The sequence below is a fragment of the Columba livia genome, chromosome 2, assembly GCF_036013475.1.
Source record: "Columba livia isolate bColLiv1 breed racing homer chromosome 2, bColLiv1.pat.W.v2, whole genome shotgun sequence".
NCBI lineage: Eukaryota > Metazoa > Chordata > Aves > Columbiformes > Columbidae > Columba > Columba livia.
The window spans coordinates 135,704,021-135,722,245 of NC_088603.1; the positions used below are offsets into that span (position 1 = coordinate 135,704,021).

At 39.8% G+C, this 18,225-nt stretch overlaps 1 protein-coding gene across 1 annotated transcript; it reads left to right on the top strand.

Annotated features, from left to right (window-relative positions):
• The first annotated feature begins 1,621 nt into the window (after positions 1–1,621).
• On the top strand, positions 1,622–18,000 carry OSGIN2 (oxidative stress induced growth inhibitor family member 2). Its single transcript, XM_065053947.1, has 6 exons — positions 1,622–1,922; positions 4,946–5,100; positions 10,260–10,396; positions 12,100–12,291; positions 13,028–13,119; positions 14,878–18,000. The coding sequence occupies exons 1-6, from the start codon at positions 1,879–1,881 to the stop codon at positions 15,923–15,925; spliced, it is 1,668 nt and encodes a 555-aa protein (XP_064910019.1). The 5' UTR covers positions 1,622–1,878; the 3' UTR covers positions 15,926–18,000.
• Positions 18,001–18,225: the final 225 nt, after the last annotated feature.

Consider the following 18,225-nt stretch of genomic DNA (forward strand, 5'->3'; position numbering starts at 1 on the left):
ACAGAGGCTGAGAGAGCTGGGACTGTTCAGCCTGTGGAAGAGTCAGGAGAATCTTGAGCATATGTATAAATACCTGATGAGAGGGAACAAGCAGCCAGGCTCTTTTTGGTGGTGCTCTGGAAGAGGACAACAGCAATGGGTGCAAACTGAAATACAGGCAAATGGCCTCCTGGGGCGTATTAGAAGGGGAGTGGTTAGTAGGTTGAGAGAGGTTCTCCTTATCCACTACCCTACCCTGGTGAGACCTCATCTGGAATATTGTGTCCAGTTCTGGGCCCCTCAGTTCCAGAAGGACAGGGAACTGCTGGAGAGAGGCCAGCACAGAGCCGCAAAGATGATTAAGGGAGTGGAGCATCTCCCTTATGAGGGAAGGCTGAGGGAGCTGGGTCTCTTTAGCCTGGAGGAGACTGAGGGGTGACTTCATTAATGTTTATAAATACGTAAAGGGCGAGTGTCACGAGCATGGAGCCAGGCTCTTCTCAGCGACAAACAGTGACAGGACAAGGCACAATGGTTATAAACTGGAACAGAGGAGGTTCCACTTAAATATGAAAATAAACTTCTTCTCAGTGAGGGTAGCAGAACACTGGAACAGGCTGCCCAGGGAGGTTGTAGAGTCTCCTTGTCTGGAGACATTCAAAACCCATCTGGACACATTCCTGTGTAACCTCATCCAGGTGTTCCTGCTTCGATGGGGGGACTGGACTAGATGATCTTTGGAGGTCCCTTTCATCCCCTAACATTCTGTGACTCTGTGATTCAGGAAGTTCCACTTGAACACAAGAAAACCTATTTTCATTGTGAGGGTGGTTAAACACCTGAGCAGGTTGCCCAGGGAGATTTTGGAATCTCCATCCTTGGTGATATGTAAAGCCCAACAGAGTCTTGGGCAATTGGCTCCAGGTGGCCCTGTTTGAGCAGGGTTTGGACCAGATGATCTTCAGTGGTTCCTGCCAACCTCAGCTGCCCTGTGACTAGGGAAAGACTAGGTAAGAAATTATTTCTCCCAAATTTGCACACCTGCAAAGTATTTATAAGACACAATTGAAAAATAGCTAATAAAACATGTATGAAGTATTGTACCCAAATATGTCGATATTGGTCAAACGATGCCTCTAAACTTTTTAATCTCGTTTGGTTTCTGTCAATTTCCTCGTTGTTCACACGTGGCACCTGGCACCTGCCAGGGCACTGTAGGAAGCTCCGGGGGGGTGAAGGTTGCGCCGTTACCGCCAGGGCCGCGGGCACCGCAGCTGATTCCCCTCGGAGCTGGAGCCCCGTTCCCGCGCCGGCGGGTGGGGCGGGGCCGCAGGTGCTGCCGCTGCGCGGGAGGGCGGCGCGGCCTGGCCTGTGAGCGGAGGCCTCGGCTCGGCGGAGTGGCTCCGGGGGCCGCGGCGGGGAGCGTCCTCTCCTTTCTCTGGGGGCGTGTGTGCAGAGATCGCGGCAGCCTCCGGCGGCTCCTGCCGTCCCCCTCGACCCAACGAGGTGTCTCCCCACCGCTGCTCCGCCCTCCCCGCGCATCCTTCCTTCGCGCCCGTGCAGGCCGGGTCTCCCCAGGGATAGGCGGCGCATCCCGCATCTTCCTGAGGGGAGCGGGCGCGGCGCTGTTCCCCGCCCCTGCGCCCGGGAACGCAGCGGTGCTGGGAGGAGGAAGCGGCGCCCTGCTCGCCTTACTCCGCCCGTCTCTCCCTCACGGTGCTGGCGGCGGCTCCTCCTCCCGCGTGTGACCCGCTGCCGCATGTGAGCGGGGCGGAGGGACGGCGCCGCGCGGGCCCCAGTGTGGCGGCGGCGGTAGGAGGAGCGGGAGCCGCGGCGCGGCGTCCCCCCGCAGCCTCATCGCTGGGCCCCGCCGGCGCCCCGAGCCCGCCGGCGCCCCCCATGCCCGTGTGGTGCTGCCGCTGCTCCTTGGCCGGTCACTTCAGGTGAGGCGGCGGGGGAGAGCGGCCGGTGGGTCAGGACGGCTGCCCGCTGTCCCCTCTCCGGCGCGGCAGCCGGGCCGCCGGCGAGTAGCGGGGTGAGGGGGCCGGGGGATGCGGCGCCGGGATGGACGGTGACACCGGCGGGCGGGAAGCGCAGCCGCGGCCGTCACCCCGGTGCTGCGGCCTCGGCGACGTTGCTGCGTGGCGGCCGCGGCGCTCTCCGGCACCGCACGCCCTCTCCGCCGCTCCGCTCCCCGGGTGCGCCGGCGGGCAAGCGTGGGGTTGGCGGGCAGGGGGTGGCGGTGGCCTCGGGAAGGAGCGCTGTGACCTTGGGCAGCCCCGGAGCGCGGCCGGGGCCGGGGGGGACCCGGCGCCCGCTGATGTTCGGTGTCGCTCTGGGGTTCGTGGCGCTGCGCCGCCGGGAGCCCAGTCCTGACAGGCATCGCTCTTCTCCGTTACTTGAAAAGATCCAACAGTCTGACGGTGTGAAATTGGCTTCCAGAACTGTCAACTTGAGAACAAATTTAAATTCATTTTATATAACGAGTCCTCTGATAACCGCCTACTACAGTCAATTTACTTGCCTTTTTTTTTTTTTTTTGCTAAAAGTATGTAGGGAATTCTCGTATCTTCCACAACCGCTACCTGAAAAAGACACCTCTTTAATAACTTGCAGGAAATTAAGGCAGTTACTGTGAAATGGTTATTTTCTTTTAAAGGGAGAAAAATGTTTACTTATATTCAGTGTTTTTTCTCTTAGTGGATTTTTCACATCAAGTAATTGACTAAAAAAGGGAAAAAAATGAGCTGTTATAGAATCTGTGTGTTTGACAGAATGTAACTCTCGAGGTTATTTGGTATGACCAGCGTAAGGTGAACTAAGTGCTGGCTTTGGAACCGACTCATCTTTGTGCCCGCTTGCACCTCTCCACGACTAGAACTATAGCTATTTTTAACAAATCTCTACCACTGCAAAGCTGTCTAGCGTGAGTTTTTATCAATATAAAAAATTCTGGTACTTGATGGCTTTGGTGTTGTTCAGAAGTTAGGAAGATGGTGGTCTTAGTGGCCCCTGGCTTAAGATCTTGTTGCGTTCTGGTATGATGTTCTTGCGAAGGAAGAACACGCTTCTGCCAACAGGCCTTCATCTGCTTCACATGCACAGTGGCTGAGAAACTGTGTGTTCTATGCAGATTTTTCTATGCAAAACTAGATCCTGTGCTAAACCAGTTGGAAAGTTTGTGATACACTATTTCAGCTGTACAGAAGCAACGTTTTTATTGTTAAAGATTCTTTTGTAGCCTATAGCACTGTGTATATATCCCATAAAAGAAGTTTTGGAATGTTTCTTTTGGTTTTTATCTTCCATCTAGCATAGCAAGTATATTAAAACCACACTAAAACATGCATGCTCCCTTGAAACCTGGGTTTGCAAAGCATAGGGTAGTTTTGCCTTAGTTAGCATTGAGCAAAGGCTGGAGAAAAATATAGTCTACATGTGCCTATCTAAAAACAGAGGTGAATAAAACAGTATGATAATTAGTTCCTCCCTCTGCCTTGTACTCTACTCATGCTGTTTGTATGTTTTGAGTCTACAAGATCACAAAGAGCTAACGCACAGCTGTAATTGAACAGTAAACACGTAATTTGTGAACTTTTCTGGTGCAGTGCAGGGAATACAGGTATCAAGTATTTGCTTTTTGAAATAAATACAACTTTAGAATAGCTCCCCACCCTTTTTAACAGGGAAATAACCGTCAGATGCATTACAGTGAGTGCCAGTGGTGTTGTTATTGTACAACTCTTAGTTTACTTTGAACTTCCCCATTGAGGAAAGGCTTTTGAAATACATAGCAGAACCTTCGGTGCTTTGGGAGTTGAGGTGGCATGTAGAGTACGTGGCTTCTTGAAGGCCATGGGAATTGAATTGGTATCTTACGCTTTTGGTCCTGTGTGGAAAATAATTACTGAAATACTAGAATAGTTTTAAGATTTGCAGATTCTTAGAAATAAATAAGAGCACACTTATGTATTAAGTTAATAATTAAAACTCTGTAAAGAGAAAAATATTTAAATAGGTCATTTGGGGTATTTTTAATTAAAAAGTTCAGTCTTTATTTTGAAGACTTAATAAAATAACTGCCGATAACAGACAACTTGTAATATGCCCCTGCCTTTCTAGCTAAACAGCGTGTGTTTCTTGAATGACCTGGAAAGGTTTCAGAAAGGACTCCTAAATAATTAAACAACAAACAATTTAAACTAATTTTTTGTAGTCTAGAGGCACATTTAGACGGTGAAAAGTTAGGAGAGGAACCTAAGTGGGTGTTGCTGAGAAAAAACGGAGGAATCTGGAAAAATTGCTAGCAGCGAAGGCAGTCTCTTCTGCACTAGCTAACCTGACAGCATGGCCAATTCCTTTTATAAAAAGTTTTCTTTTAACAGTGGTAAAACAGACTGTGTCTAGGACTTACAGGGATGACGCTTTTCTCCATCTTTATACCACTGCAAGCATTAACTGGCCTTACTTTTACCTGAACAGAAATTTGTTAAGGCTGAGCAAGTAGGACAGGACCCGAACAGCTACTGTCATAACTTGGCTGCTCCTTCAGCCTTGGGCTGGCCTTAGTGTTGTTAATTGGCTAAGCTGGGTGTATCTCTCCTCTTTTGATAAGAGTAATGAGGAATGAGCTCTGCTGTGTGTGGGATCAGAATAATGCTTGTTGCTTATACTTTGGCTTTGTATAAACTGAAATTAGAAATCTGCATCACTGCAGAGCCATCTGTGCCTTTTTGTTATGTTTCTGTAGATTTTCTAGGAGAAAGTGGACTTTTAAAAAAATCTTCTATTGGAAAAGCTGTGCTGAAGAGTAAAATTTTGTAGCATATCTGTTTTGGTCTCGGTTTTGCCAATTCTGTAGCTCTTCAAGTAAAGCATCAAAACCAACTTTATTTTTGAAGATATTGTTCTGACAACAGTTCAACTGTTTTGTTTTACCGTTCTCCCATCTGTCCTTTTTAATTAGAAGTTACAGCAGCCCTGAAACAGAAGGACAGCTTTTGAATTCCTTCGTCCAGTATTTTGGTGACAGCCTTGGGAGGAAGATTAAAAGAATGCCTTTAATTGAAGAAACTGTTCTTCCCGGGGACTCCGTACTTACCCTGCCTGTAGTAATAATAGGTGAGTTTTTTCACTATTTTAAGATTCTTTGTTTCTGCCATTGCCTTTATAGACCTGCTGCATTAAGTCATTTATCATTAAATAACTAATGCTTAGCCTCCTTATAATGAAGATGTTTATTAGAGTAATGCAGTTGTTATGATTAACAGCAGTGTCACAAAATTATGTTAAGGGACTTGCTATTGGAGTATATGTGAATTCAAGTTGTGCATTAACAAAATGAGACGCATTATTAGAAAGCAGATACGTGAGTCTTAACAGAAGAACTGTTTGGATTCTAGTGTTGATCACATAGGGTTTGATTAATGTGATATGTCTACTTCAGGTTGCACAGAGGTTGTTGATGGTGCACCAGTAACCATTTATGGGGTCAGATGGGACAGTGAAAAGCATAATGTAAAATGTGTGCTATATGTTGGTTAAGATGCTAATGGCATTAATTGCCTTTTTCTTTGTTGCATTACTCACTAACATCTGAATATTGTCCTGTCTCTTCCAAAATACATGTCAGTCAGTTCAACCAGTTTAAAACAATACACTGTAGTCTGAATTAATAGTTAAAGTTGTGTTTGTAAACTCTTGCTGAATGACAGGACAGCAGAGGGAGCAGATTCCTTAGGTACACAGCCTAATTGAGAATGCCAGCATGATTTGTATTGGGCCAAGGTTTTTCAGCAACAGCTGGTCACCAGCTCCTTACCATCATGACTTGATGAGGGGATAAAGAAAAGATCTGGGGTAAAGCAGGTTTTCAATAATCTAGTCCAAAGCTACTAGGACTACAGCAAACAAACAACTTTAATTGTACCTGCAAACAAGCAGAGATTCCAGAGAATGGTGTTTCAGTGTAATGTGTTCACAGTAAATCTTCACAACTTTGAAAGATTTGTGCTTGTACACTGCCTGTTCTCAAAGCTCCCTTCATGAGAGCTTAAAATAGTGCTCATGTAATACACTGACGTGGATGTGACAGACGTGAATCACTTGCTGAGTTAGACATCATAGCTAAAGAACAACAGTTCCCTGGCATTTTGTCAGCCTTAGTATAAGTTTGCCATATGGTTAATGACTCAATTTTCACTGTTTAGTTTTGCAGATATGCATTATGCAAATACCTGTACTCAGTACTTATTTTGTCTAGAGCATCTTTCTATGTACTGACATCAAACACAGCTGCCTTGACTATTTCTCCTTGAAAAACAAATACATTGCCCAAGTGCTTTTTCCCAGATACGTTTGTGCTGCATCACAAGCTGATCTTCTCCGTTGGCAGCCTGTTATCACTAATTCCTTGGCTGTCTAAAGAGCCTTAGAAAGGATCTAAAATGATTTCATAATGTAGTAGAAGAAAAATAGTTGTTGCCCTATATGCACATGCACACACACTCTCTGTTGGTTTAATCTTCTCTGTGCGATTCCTGTACAGCTGGAATTAAACATTCTTTTAGCTTCCTGGTGTCATCTTCTTGTTGCACTAGTTTATTAATCAGAAAGAAAAAGATGGCACATGTATAAGCAGTTAAAGATGAAACAGTAACTTATATTGCCCATTCTTTGACTTCACCATGCCTTTTTTCACTGTAAGATGCCCAGTTTAAGATTTTATTCCAACTCTGTGGTGCATATTGTACTGCAGTTTGCATAGAGTACTAAGCTACTGTGGTATTGTTAAGTAATTTCAGTGCTGTCCGTGTCTTCAAGAAATTGGGAAGAAACTGATAGATTCCATTTGAATGAGTTGGAATTGAAGAATTTCATGCTGGAGCTCTAAGTCTAGAGGATGTTCTGTGCTAAACGCTGTCATCTTCTGCACTAGTTTTGATCAGTACTGTGTAAACACAATGTTTTAAATTTTCATCCAAATAACAAGGTTGTTACAATGTTTGATTATTGCTTTAAGTTTAGAAACAACATGTAAAGATGATTGTACTGCGGTTTACTGTTGATCAGGAAAAGCTTCTGCAATTAGTTATTTACAATATTAACTGCTGCTTAAATGAACAGGACCATGGGGTTTTGGGATATAAAATGAAAAGGGCCATGGCATTTTGCGATATATTGGTTGTGCATATAACATTCGTATAATATCTCTCAGTTGAGATCAGAGCTGTTATTGGAGGCATTGTGTGTAAATAAAGAACATACTCTTCAGGTATAAATTTCTCATTTCAAAGTAATTTTTTTTTCTCAAGGATTTTTTGTTTGTTTGTTTTTGTAGTGTATTTTTGTTTTTTTAATCACAGTAAGTTGCAGACCTTGCAGCTGAACCCTAATCTTGTGTGTTCTTGAGAGCATATCCACAAGGTAGTTTCTTTCCCTTGGACTCAGTCTGTTCAAAGAATAGTAACTGGGTGTGGATCTTCTCTCTGGATGGTCTCAGGGAACTGGCTGTGGCCCTCAGTGACAGTAAATCCCCTTAACGTAATTCCATCCTCAGTAATTTCGTTGGCCCTTGCCAGACTTAGTTTTGGCAACTTTTTTTAGGCCTTTGATACTTTTTAGTCTTATCTAGTAGGAATAATTTTCAGCACATCATCCTTGGATATGGCACGCGTTTTTCTGTTTCCATTGTGGACTAACTTCCTTTATACCTCAGTAGGAAAAGAAAATCTAGCTCTGCACTTGTAGAAAGAAACAAAATTGTATACTGTGCATGAGATATAATTCTTAAAATAGTTAAGAATTTGCTCAGTCGTGGGAATGCTTCTGAACTGTAAGTATGATTAGAGTGTTTTCACAACTTTATGGTTTTGTTATGGGGGATATAAATGTTTTGCTAAGGTTCTCTTTCACATCCATCTCTCATGTGGCAAGTGGCTGACAGGAGGGACTTACACCTCTTTTGAGCTTTGAATTCCTGGACTGAAGCATACCTGGCTATCTTGTGCTGATCTGTTTGTGGGAGTGTATTATGTTGGTGCAAATGTAATTGTGGTTTTGGACCATTGATTTTTAAATCATTATAACTAAGCTCAAACACATCTTTATTAATCAAAATAGGAACCATTACAATCAACACATTTTTGCCAACAAGAAATAAGTTTGTTTATTCTTTTAGTGTAAAAATCCATGCTTCTGGATTTGGAATCTTGGAAAGCATTTTCTGCATCTTGCTGGTTGTAGAAGCGTTTTCCCTGCAAAAACTTGTCGAGAAGCATGAAGAAGTGGTAGTTGGTTGACAAGAGTTCAGGTGAATATGGCAGATGAGGCAAAACTTCAAAGGCAAACTCATTCAGCTTTTGAAGCATTTGTTGCTTGATGTGCAGTTGGGTGTTGTCACAGAGAAGATTTGGGCCCTTTCAGTTGGCCAATGCTGGCTGCAGGAGTTGCAGTTTTTGGTGCATCCTATCGATTTGCTGAGCATCCTTCTCAGATATAATGGTTTCACCAAGATTCAGAAAGCTGTAGTGGATCAGACTAGCAGCTGACCACCAAACAGTGACCATGACCTTTTTTTGGTGCAAGTTTGGCTTTGGGAAGTGCTTTGGAGGTTCTTCTTGGTCCAACCACTGGGCTGTTTGTCCCTGGTTGTCGTATAAATTCCGCTTTTCGTTGCACGTCACAATCCAATTGAGAAATGGTTCATTGTTCTTGTGTAAAATAAGAGAAGATGACACTTCAAAGTGACAATTTTTAAAATTTTTGGTCAGCTCATGAGACATCCACTTGTCAAGCTTTTTCACCTTTCCAATTTGCTTCAAATGCCAAATGACCATAGAATGGTCAATGTTGAGTTCTTCGGCAATTTCTCATGTAGTTGTAAGAGGATCAGCTTCGATGATTGCTCTCAGTTGATTGCTCTCAGTTGGTTGTTGTCAACTTCTCGTGGCCATCCTCTACACTCCTCATCTTCAAGGTGCTCATCTCCTTTGTGAAACGTCTTGAACCACCACTGCCCTATACGTTCGTTTGCTGTTTCTGGGCCAAATGCGTTGCTGATGTCGCGAGTAGTTTCCACTGCTTTACAACCCATTTTGAACTCGAATAAGAAAATCACTTGAATTTGCTTTTTATCATTTCCATAGTCTGAAATAAATATCAAATAAACAGCAAGTCAGTAGCAAAAAAGAACATGAAGTGAGAAAAGCACGTTAAAATTATGTATAACATAACCACATTTAAGAATGTATCCCATGTGTGCCACTCTAAAAGGAAAACAAAGACAAAATACTATGTAGTGCCTCATTAGGAGAACACTGCTTTTCATTTAGTTAGTGAGGAAGAAGAGCTATAGAAACAACAGTACATAGTCACGTGTTTAAATTCAGTATCACAGCACATACTTTTCTGACTTTAGCTTTGCCTGCCTTTCAATATCTGACACTGCAACATGGGCGTTCCTTGTGTATTTGCATGGTATAAATCTGGCCCCCTACTTTGTTTAATACTAGTCAAATAAATATAAGTAATTACCTTATAATAACATTTTGGTCCCTGTTTCATGCCTTTAATAACAATTTGAAAATAAGTCTATTAAAATAGTGATAATGCACATACATGAACTATAAAATGCTACAAAAATATGTAGAAAGATGTTTGAATATATATCGTGGCTGAACAATGGTCTTACCTGAGTTTCTTGTACTTTACCACTTATGTCCTGTATCTGTCTTCACACAGCTTTTACATTGCTGTCGTGCTGTGTCTGTAGCTTCTTATCTGACTTGCACAGTCTTCAGCTTTCTGCTTGTCTCTTTCTTTATTTTATGGGCAGATCTGAAGAGCATATGTTCTAGATTGTCTTTCTGTTCTGTGTTTTACGATATGCAGTGTAAATGGGAATGCAAAGTTGTAAGATGGCAATAACATTTAGGTATTATTGTGATTGACAGGCATGTCAGATCTTACCCACCAGACCGTTTTCAAACAAGAACAGTGAATTTGGCATACTAAATTATGAAGTTATTTATATGCATTTTATGTCATGGTGTAAACAGTCATACATACATTTATTGTAACCTGGAAAGTATTTCACTCAGTTTATTTGGAGGAGGTTCTTTTAGGAAGCTTTATTTCACTGTGAAGTTTATAAGCTGCTTTAAATCCGGACAGTATCACATTTTAATACTTTAATGTGATTTTGTTGCTAATTATTTAGTGACTTACAAACTTGAGGTTATTGACATTTTTGCTAAAGCGGTAACTTCTTTCTTTAATAGGAAATGGACCTTCAGGAATTTGCCTTTCTTACCTGCTCTCTGGATACAGGCCATATTTATCTCCTGAAGCTATACACCCAAACCCCATTCTACACACGAAATTAGAAGAAGCTCGTCATCTTTCTATTGTTGATCAAGTAAGCTTTGGTTGTCATCTTGTCTAGCTCTTTTACTACTGCAAGTTGGATTATGAGATAGGCTTTCTTTAATAAGCCTGTTTAAAATGCTTTTGCAACTTACATAAGTAGTGCCATAGACAAAAAAATACTTAATATTCTCAGCTCACAAAGAATTAGACCATAGTAAAGCTCAGTAGCTGTGTGGCCTCAAACAACTAGCTTTGTCTCTTGGCGTCTGTTTTTCCTATATGTAAAACAGATAGCAGTATATACCTTCTTCAGTGGCTTGTAACAAATTCTATATAGGACACTTCAGATGAAAGGAATTCATTTTAAGAACCGCCTATCCAAAAAAATATTATGCAGATTGCATTGTGAAGAACCAGCCGACTTATCTTATCTCTAATGTGTTAGTAAGTTACATTGTTAGTCTGTTAATTTAAATAGAAGCAACATGTGACCGTTCGTCAAAGAACACACGCTGCTAACATGCTTCAAGTTAAAATCTTCCTAAATAGTACAGTTTTCGTTAAGACTGGATTTTAGTAACATTAGGGATGTATATCCTCTATAAACACAACCCATTTTTCTTTTCCGGACAATGTGCATCCTTTAGTGTTTGTGTTGAATTCACAGTTGTTCCTGTGCTGTATTTGTTATCTTCATATACATCCAATTTTTCTGTCTCATCTGAATAGATAAATCTTCCCCATTATTTTTCTCCCTGCTTATTCACTTGTTTGCCGTGTTATCATTGTTTTCTACTCACCTCATTATGTTCCTGATGAATTACTCGCAGTACTCGCATCACTAACTGTTTTGCCTGTGTGACTGATGTATTTGAAATACAAATACGCATATGTGTTTTTAGTAGAGAAGTAGGGGTGGTTTGGCTTTGAGGTTTGTTTTGGGGGTTTTTTGTTTGTTTTGTGGATTTTTTTGTTGTTTTAGTGTGGTGCTGTTTGCATGTAATGTTGACTTTAAGTTTCAGGGTTTATTTCTTTGGCAGGAGAGCAGGTTTTCTAAGCTTTGGCTACAGATGTTTTATGTACTTCATCCTCCCCTGACCTCCTGAGGTTTTCCCAGTTTAGCAAAATAAACTGCCCAGTCTTTGTCAGCAAAAAAAATGATGGCAAATTTTCTCTTCAGATCTCTGTTCTCTCTTCAAGCATTTTTCCTTGCATTGCAGAGTTTTTAGGAGAACATGGCTGGTTAATGGATGCTGAAAGGTGAACATTTTTAAAAGTTCTGGAAATTGTTCTGATCATTAAGTGATTTGTGAATAAGCCTAACTTTAATTCATCTTTGTAATTAATACTTATAATACCTCTATTATTTCAAAATATAAGAAACTTAATGTTGAAACTACTTAAGAGCTGTCAATGGAGTTTTTCCCATTTCATTTTTCAAACATAATGGTTTTAGGTTCCAGTTTTGCTGTTCTCTGATTCCCTATACTTCTTTTTCAACAATGAATTTGAAGTACTGACTTGCCTCAGTATTACTGTGTTATTAACATGTAATTTTTTAATGAGTGAAATGTACTATTCAGGGTCATAGAACAACTGAATCATGGGCAGTTATTTCTGAAAAGCTTTGTGACTGAATTTCTGTATTATGTATTGTTGCTTAAAATGCAACTTGAACTAATTGCCTTTTCTTTTGAAATGCGACTTCTGTATAAGATGCATGAACATAGTAAACTTTCTTTCATACTTCAGGATCTGGAGTACCTGTCTGAAGGCCTTGAAGGACGCTCTTCAAACCCCGTTGCAGTGCTTTTTGATACATTGCTTCATCCTGATGCTGACTTTGGATATGACTACCCGTCAGTTTTGCACTGGAAGCTGGAACAACATAATTATATTCCCCACATAGTGCTTGGTAAAGGACCACCTGGTGGGGCTTGGCACGTGAGTAAACATTTCATTTTGTGTTTTGGGGGTTTTCTTGCTATCTAAGGGTTTTTTTTAGATAATAAGGGCAATTGCAGTTCCAACTGCTTAATTACCAAAGCCCAAATATGTTATGGAGATCATAGAATCATATCATGTCCTGAGTTGGAAAGGACCCACAAGGATCATCGAGTCCAACTCCTGTCCTTGCATATGATGACCCCACAGTTCACACCATGTGTCTGAGAGTGTTGTCCAGTTTCTTCTCAGACATGGGGTATGAGATGAGAAAGGAAGGAAAAAGATGTTCTTCATTTGGGGATTTATGACCTGTCTTATGTGGGTTTTTATTAGTTTAATGAATTATAATGAAGAGTATTTTATGTTACTTTTTTATCATCTGCGTTGTTTCCAGATGCTTTTATACAAAATCATAAATCTTAATGTTTTCATATGCTGTTATTTTTACCTTACTTTTTTCTTCTCATTTTGTATTATAAATAACTTTTAGTACCCCTTTCACTTGTTGTCTCTCCACCTTCTGCTTTATTACATCATGTAGTTGCTCATTTAGATAGCATTTAACTTGAACACAAAAATAGTTCATCAACACTTCATGTAATGTCCTGATGTTATGTTCTGGTATTTTATTGCTCTAAATGAATGCAATGAGAAGAACCTCGCTGCATTTTACATAAATGTATAACCATGTTAAATGTATCTGGTCATGCATCTTGGTTTTTTTCCTCTGTAGTCCATGGAAGGCTCTATGCTAACAATCAGTTTTGGAGACTGGATGGAATTGCCTGGCCTCACCTTTAAGGAGTGGGCAGCTAGCAAACGCAGGTAAAGATATTGCCTGATGTATTTGGGAAATGTAGTTGCTGTAAGAACCCAAACAACTTCATTTTAAGAACTGGAAAACATTCATACTTCCTTGTGCACAGGAAGACTTTTGTTTACTGAGGTGGTGGCACTCGGAATTACTCTGTGTGTACTCTGGGAAAAAAAAAAAAGGACAACGGTTGGCCAGAGTAATTGCTGTGAGTGTATTGAAAGTGTACGTACTAGCAATAGTGTGTTTTAGCAGCATCTCACAAAGAACTGCTGTTACTGTAAGTAGTTTTGATCAGAATTGAGGGAGGAATTAAAAATTCACAGAAATTCCTCTTTCAATATGGATGCAGCTTCAGTTGCTGTGCACTCCAGCGTTCTCATAATTCAGGAGGTTGGATATTTTAGTATTTGCTTTTACAGGCAAAGCTGCAGCATCTGAAATGTTGCTAACTATGAATTTTAATTTTAAGAGCATAATTCATTATTTCCCAATGTTATTTTCTAGTAGTAAGTTTCTTGGGAAAATTTTAAAGAATTACTGTCTTGTACAAGTTCACTGCTTTTACTTCAGTTATGCAATTAGTTTATGAAGGTCTGTTATGCAATTAGTTTATGAAGGTCTGTGTCAGCAGATGAATGTAGGAACACTCTACATAAGCTTCTCCTAAAATTTTATTTTTCTGAATTTATTCTAGCAAAAATAAAGGAAGTTGTACTGGTACCATGTATGGCAAAGGAAGAAGTAGAGTTACTTGGGCATATGTCTTTAAGGGCAGACTGTTACTTATTGCAGGACAACACTTGCAGTGAAGAATCTGTGCCTTTGTTCTTTAATCACTTTCTTAGATAACCACAGTAGTCTTACCTCCTTATTAACTGAAATCCCATAAGCTGCTTATTATCTGAAGGTAATTTGTTTATATTATAGTTTTCAACAATACTGGAAACAGAAATGCTGACCTGTTATACTACAATTAAACAAACATTTAAAAGTATTGATGATAATGAAAACTTCTAGATATGTAAAATAGTTTCCTAAGTTTCGTTGTTAACAGGTGTCACACTGTCATATTATCCTTTTCAATAAATTTCTCATCAGGATTTTCAGAGTAGTAACCCGAACATTTAATAGTACATATGCTATTATATTGTTAATTTGTGAGAATGAGTAGCCCAATTTCTTGTAAATGTGCTTCTAAGTGTAATTCAGTGGCAATCGTGATGCTCTTTTGCCTTCTTCCTAGAGCTTACTTCTTTAGAAGCAGCAAAACTCAGGCACCTGTTCAAAATAGTTACGTTTCAGCTTACATTTTTCTAAATGAGAATGCAATGAACATTAGAAAAGCATAGATATAATATCAGGATTGCAGTGCAAAAGTGTTTTTTATTGGACGCTTGGACATCATAATCCTATTTACATAGTTGCACTAAGGTTCTGTGTCACACTTGCTTTGTTTATCCCTGGGATATGGAACTACCTATTTTGATACTTATGGAACTTACTTGTACCCAAAGAGAGATGTGTTAATGTGTTAATCACCATAGCACTTCACATTGTAAAGATTTACAACTATTGAAGAAAGGTTAGCTTGTCTTGTGTATCAGCAATCAAGAGAACAAATTGAGGGTGTTTAAAGAAACCTAACTCAGTGACAGTTACACTGAGCAGGTTCAATCCTTTGACATTTGAGTGTCATGTGCTATGTCATATATTCAAATTACCAATAAGGTCTGAATATTAACTGGAACCATTAAATTTTGTTTCAGAAATATAAAAAGTGACCGAGTAATGACAGAGGAAATAGCTTGTTATTATAAACACTATGTTAAAGTCATGGGCCTCCAACAGAATTTCAGAGACAATGTTTACGTAACATCAGTATCCAGGCTTTACCGAGGAAAGGAGGATGAAGACAGAAGTCAGCTAAACAAAAATATTTCAACACAGCATTTGGAAATGGAAGATGGACAGAAATCACTGATTAAGAGAAACTGGGAAGTCAGAGGTTACCAGCGAGCAACAGATGGTTCTCACGTGCCTTTCTGCCTCTTTGCTGAGAACGTGGCTCTTGCCACAGGAACCTTTGATTCTCCTGGCCGATTACAAGTTGAAGGAGAAGACTTTCCTTTTGTGCTTCATTCCATGGCTGACTTCGGAGCTGCTATCAGTAAAGGAAAATTACGTGGGAAGGCAGACCCGGTGTTGATTGTGGGTGCTGGACTTACAGCAGCGGATGCTGTTCTGTGTGCCTACAACAACAACATCCCAGTAATCCATGTGTTCCGTAGAAGAGTTACCGATACAAGTCTAATTTTCAAACAGTTACCTAAAAAGCTTTACCCTGAATACCACAAGGTCTATCATATGATGTGTACTCAATCCCATACTGTGGACTCTAATCTCCATTCTGCTTACACTAGTTTCCCTGAACACAATGTACTTTCCTTCAAGGCTGAAATGAAATGTGTTCTTCAGAGTGCCTCTGGACTGAAGAAAATTTTGAAGTTTTCTGTAGCCTTAGTTCTGATAGGTTCTCACCCAAATCTTTTCTTTCTAAAGGACCAAGGACATAGCATAGGTCATCACTCTAACCAGCCCATCACATGCAAGGGGAATCCTGTAGAGATCAATCCATACACTTATGAATGCACTAAAGAAGCAAACCTCTTTGCTTTAGGTCCTCTGGTGGGAGACAACTTTGTACGGTTTTTAAAAGGAGGTGCATTGGGCATTGCACGATGCTTGGCAATAAGACAAAAGAAGAAACACGAATTGATTGAAAATGGGGATGGAGGAGGTGATGGGGTACCATAAATGCGACATTAAAAGCTTTCACATACAGGATTACAGATGTAGTCTTAACAGAACACTCACTGACAGCGAAAGTTGATAGCGGTCACATTTCTGTTGTATACAAGTAACTGCACTGGTATTGCTTGGTAAAGGATGCTGATACAATACTTCTTCAAAATAGAAAAATTTGATCTGCTATTACAACTGATCTCTACTCAACTGGAATTATTTCCAGATAAACAGAAAATGAGACTAACTTATATTGACCTGCCTGTCATCTCTTGCTCAGCTAAAAGAGCAGACTTGCTCTGGGAAGAGCAATGCCCCCCAGAGTGGCTTTATATTTTAGTGTCAAATGTGACAAAATATTCTTACCATGAAATCAAAATAACTTCTAAAAGCAGAAAGCTTGCTTAGGACAAAGCAAATTTGGAGCCTTCTGCTTGAAACAAGGACTTGATTTATTTGCCATAGTCATATTGTAATACTTGGAATGAGCACTTAGTAAAATGTTTTTTACTATAAGAAGGATTTCTATAAGCAAGAAGTATTCCTCAACAGTTATAAATGATCCTATTTGATAACTGGAATAAAATAAGCATTCCCATTTAATCTTTAATGCTTAATTTTATACAATCCATTAATGTTTTTTCACACTATGCCTAGAGTTAGGTGAGTGCAGAAAGACTAACATGAGTTCTTCCCCTACAGTGATGTGTACACTCTGATCATACTCATTAACATAAACAATAAAGTACTGATGTAAGTGCTCTTATTACAGTGTCAATATAATGAATATCTAGTGTACTACTGAAAAATTAAGTACACGAGAAGACTTAGGGGTTTTTGCTTCCTAGCTCAGGAAGACTGAATGTGATCACTTGATCGATGAAGGTGGGTGATAGATATTCTCATCTCCCATTTGAACCAAGTATTGGTTATTTTTTTTTTTCCTGCAACAGCACATAACACTAAAACTATCTTAGCCTGCAGTTTTTCAGACTTGAAAAGGGTTATATCTCAAGCCAGCTAAAAAATAAAACATGCCAAACTCAAACATGCCGTAGTTTCTATGAATCTTAAAGCTTGTTATGAAAGACAAAGACTTAACTTGTACCTACCTCTGAACTGAAGTTTCACCCTTCTGCTCCGTAATGTAAGATCTAGATTTCATTTGCTGGGTTTTAGAGTACTTAGTTAACCTAAACACACTCATGGGTTATTTACCATAGTGAGCTAAACAACAGCTAGTTAGAAAACTTAAGTTATCTTCCAGAACTCTCAATAGACCAAGTGCTTGATTTTTAACAGATGTATTACCAAACATTTTAATTCAGGTCCAATGTGATGAAATAGATGTTATTTAATTTTTTGTTTTGAATGTCATGTTAGTTTAAGCCATTGTATTTGCATGATTAAAATCTCCATATTAGAATGTGAACAGATTTTAAAAAGGAAATTAGGCTTAGACTTTGTGAAACTGCTAGTGCTTGCTGGTTTCCCAGCTAACTTTAGTAAGCTGTAGATACCAAAATGCAATAAATATGCCTGTTTTCTGTGCCTGCTGAATTATGGGGTTCTATGTCTACTGCAGGCCTTCATGCATTTGAATAAGTTTTCAGGCTTTGAAGGAGCTGAAAAGGTAAAGTATGCAAGGATTAAAATGACAATATTTTCAATGAGAGGCCAAAGTAATTTATTAAATGATCCTACTACTACTAATAAACTTTAGAACCAACTTAATTGCATAAAAATAAACACAAATGAGGCAAAATTTGTATTTCTGCATTGCCTACATGCTTGGATTTAACCATGCGTTGTCAATACCAGTTAATATACTGATTTATACTTATATCTGAGCCGGTTTTAATGATGATAAATTCTAGGCTTATTTTCTTCATAATTGAATTGAGATTCTATATGTATATATAGATGTATCCTAAACCTGTGATACCTAATATTTTAAACTGAGAATTAGCCTTCTAAGTGCTAAATACTTTATTATAGAACTTTATTGCATTTATAATTTATTGGGAATACATCCGTGCTGTGATTAAATTCCTTCAGTTTTGTGTCAATATAAGTATCCAAATACATCATGGCTTTTAACTACATTTTCATTTCTCATGTGAAACATTCGAAGTGCCAACAAAATGAAGGAAGCAATTTACTTAAACAGTTATTTTGCAAAAAGGGGAAAAAAGCTCCAAACAGCCAAATCTCTGACCTTGGTGGCTGCAGCTACTTACAGGTTGTGCATGTTGTAGTGACAAATTTGTAGCAGAAATGTTTGTCCTGTTCTTGCACAGGTACCTTTCACG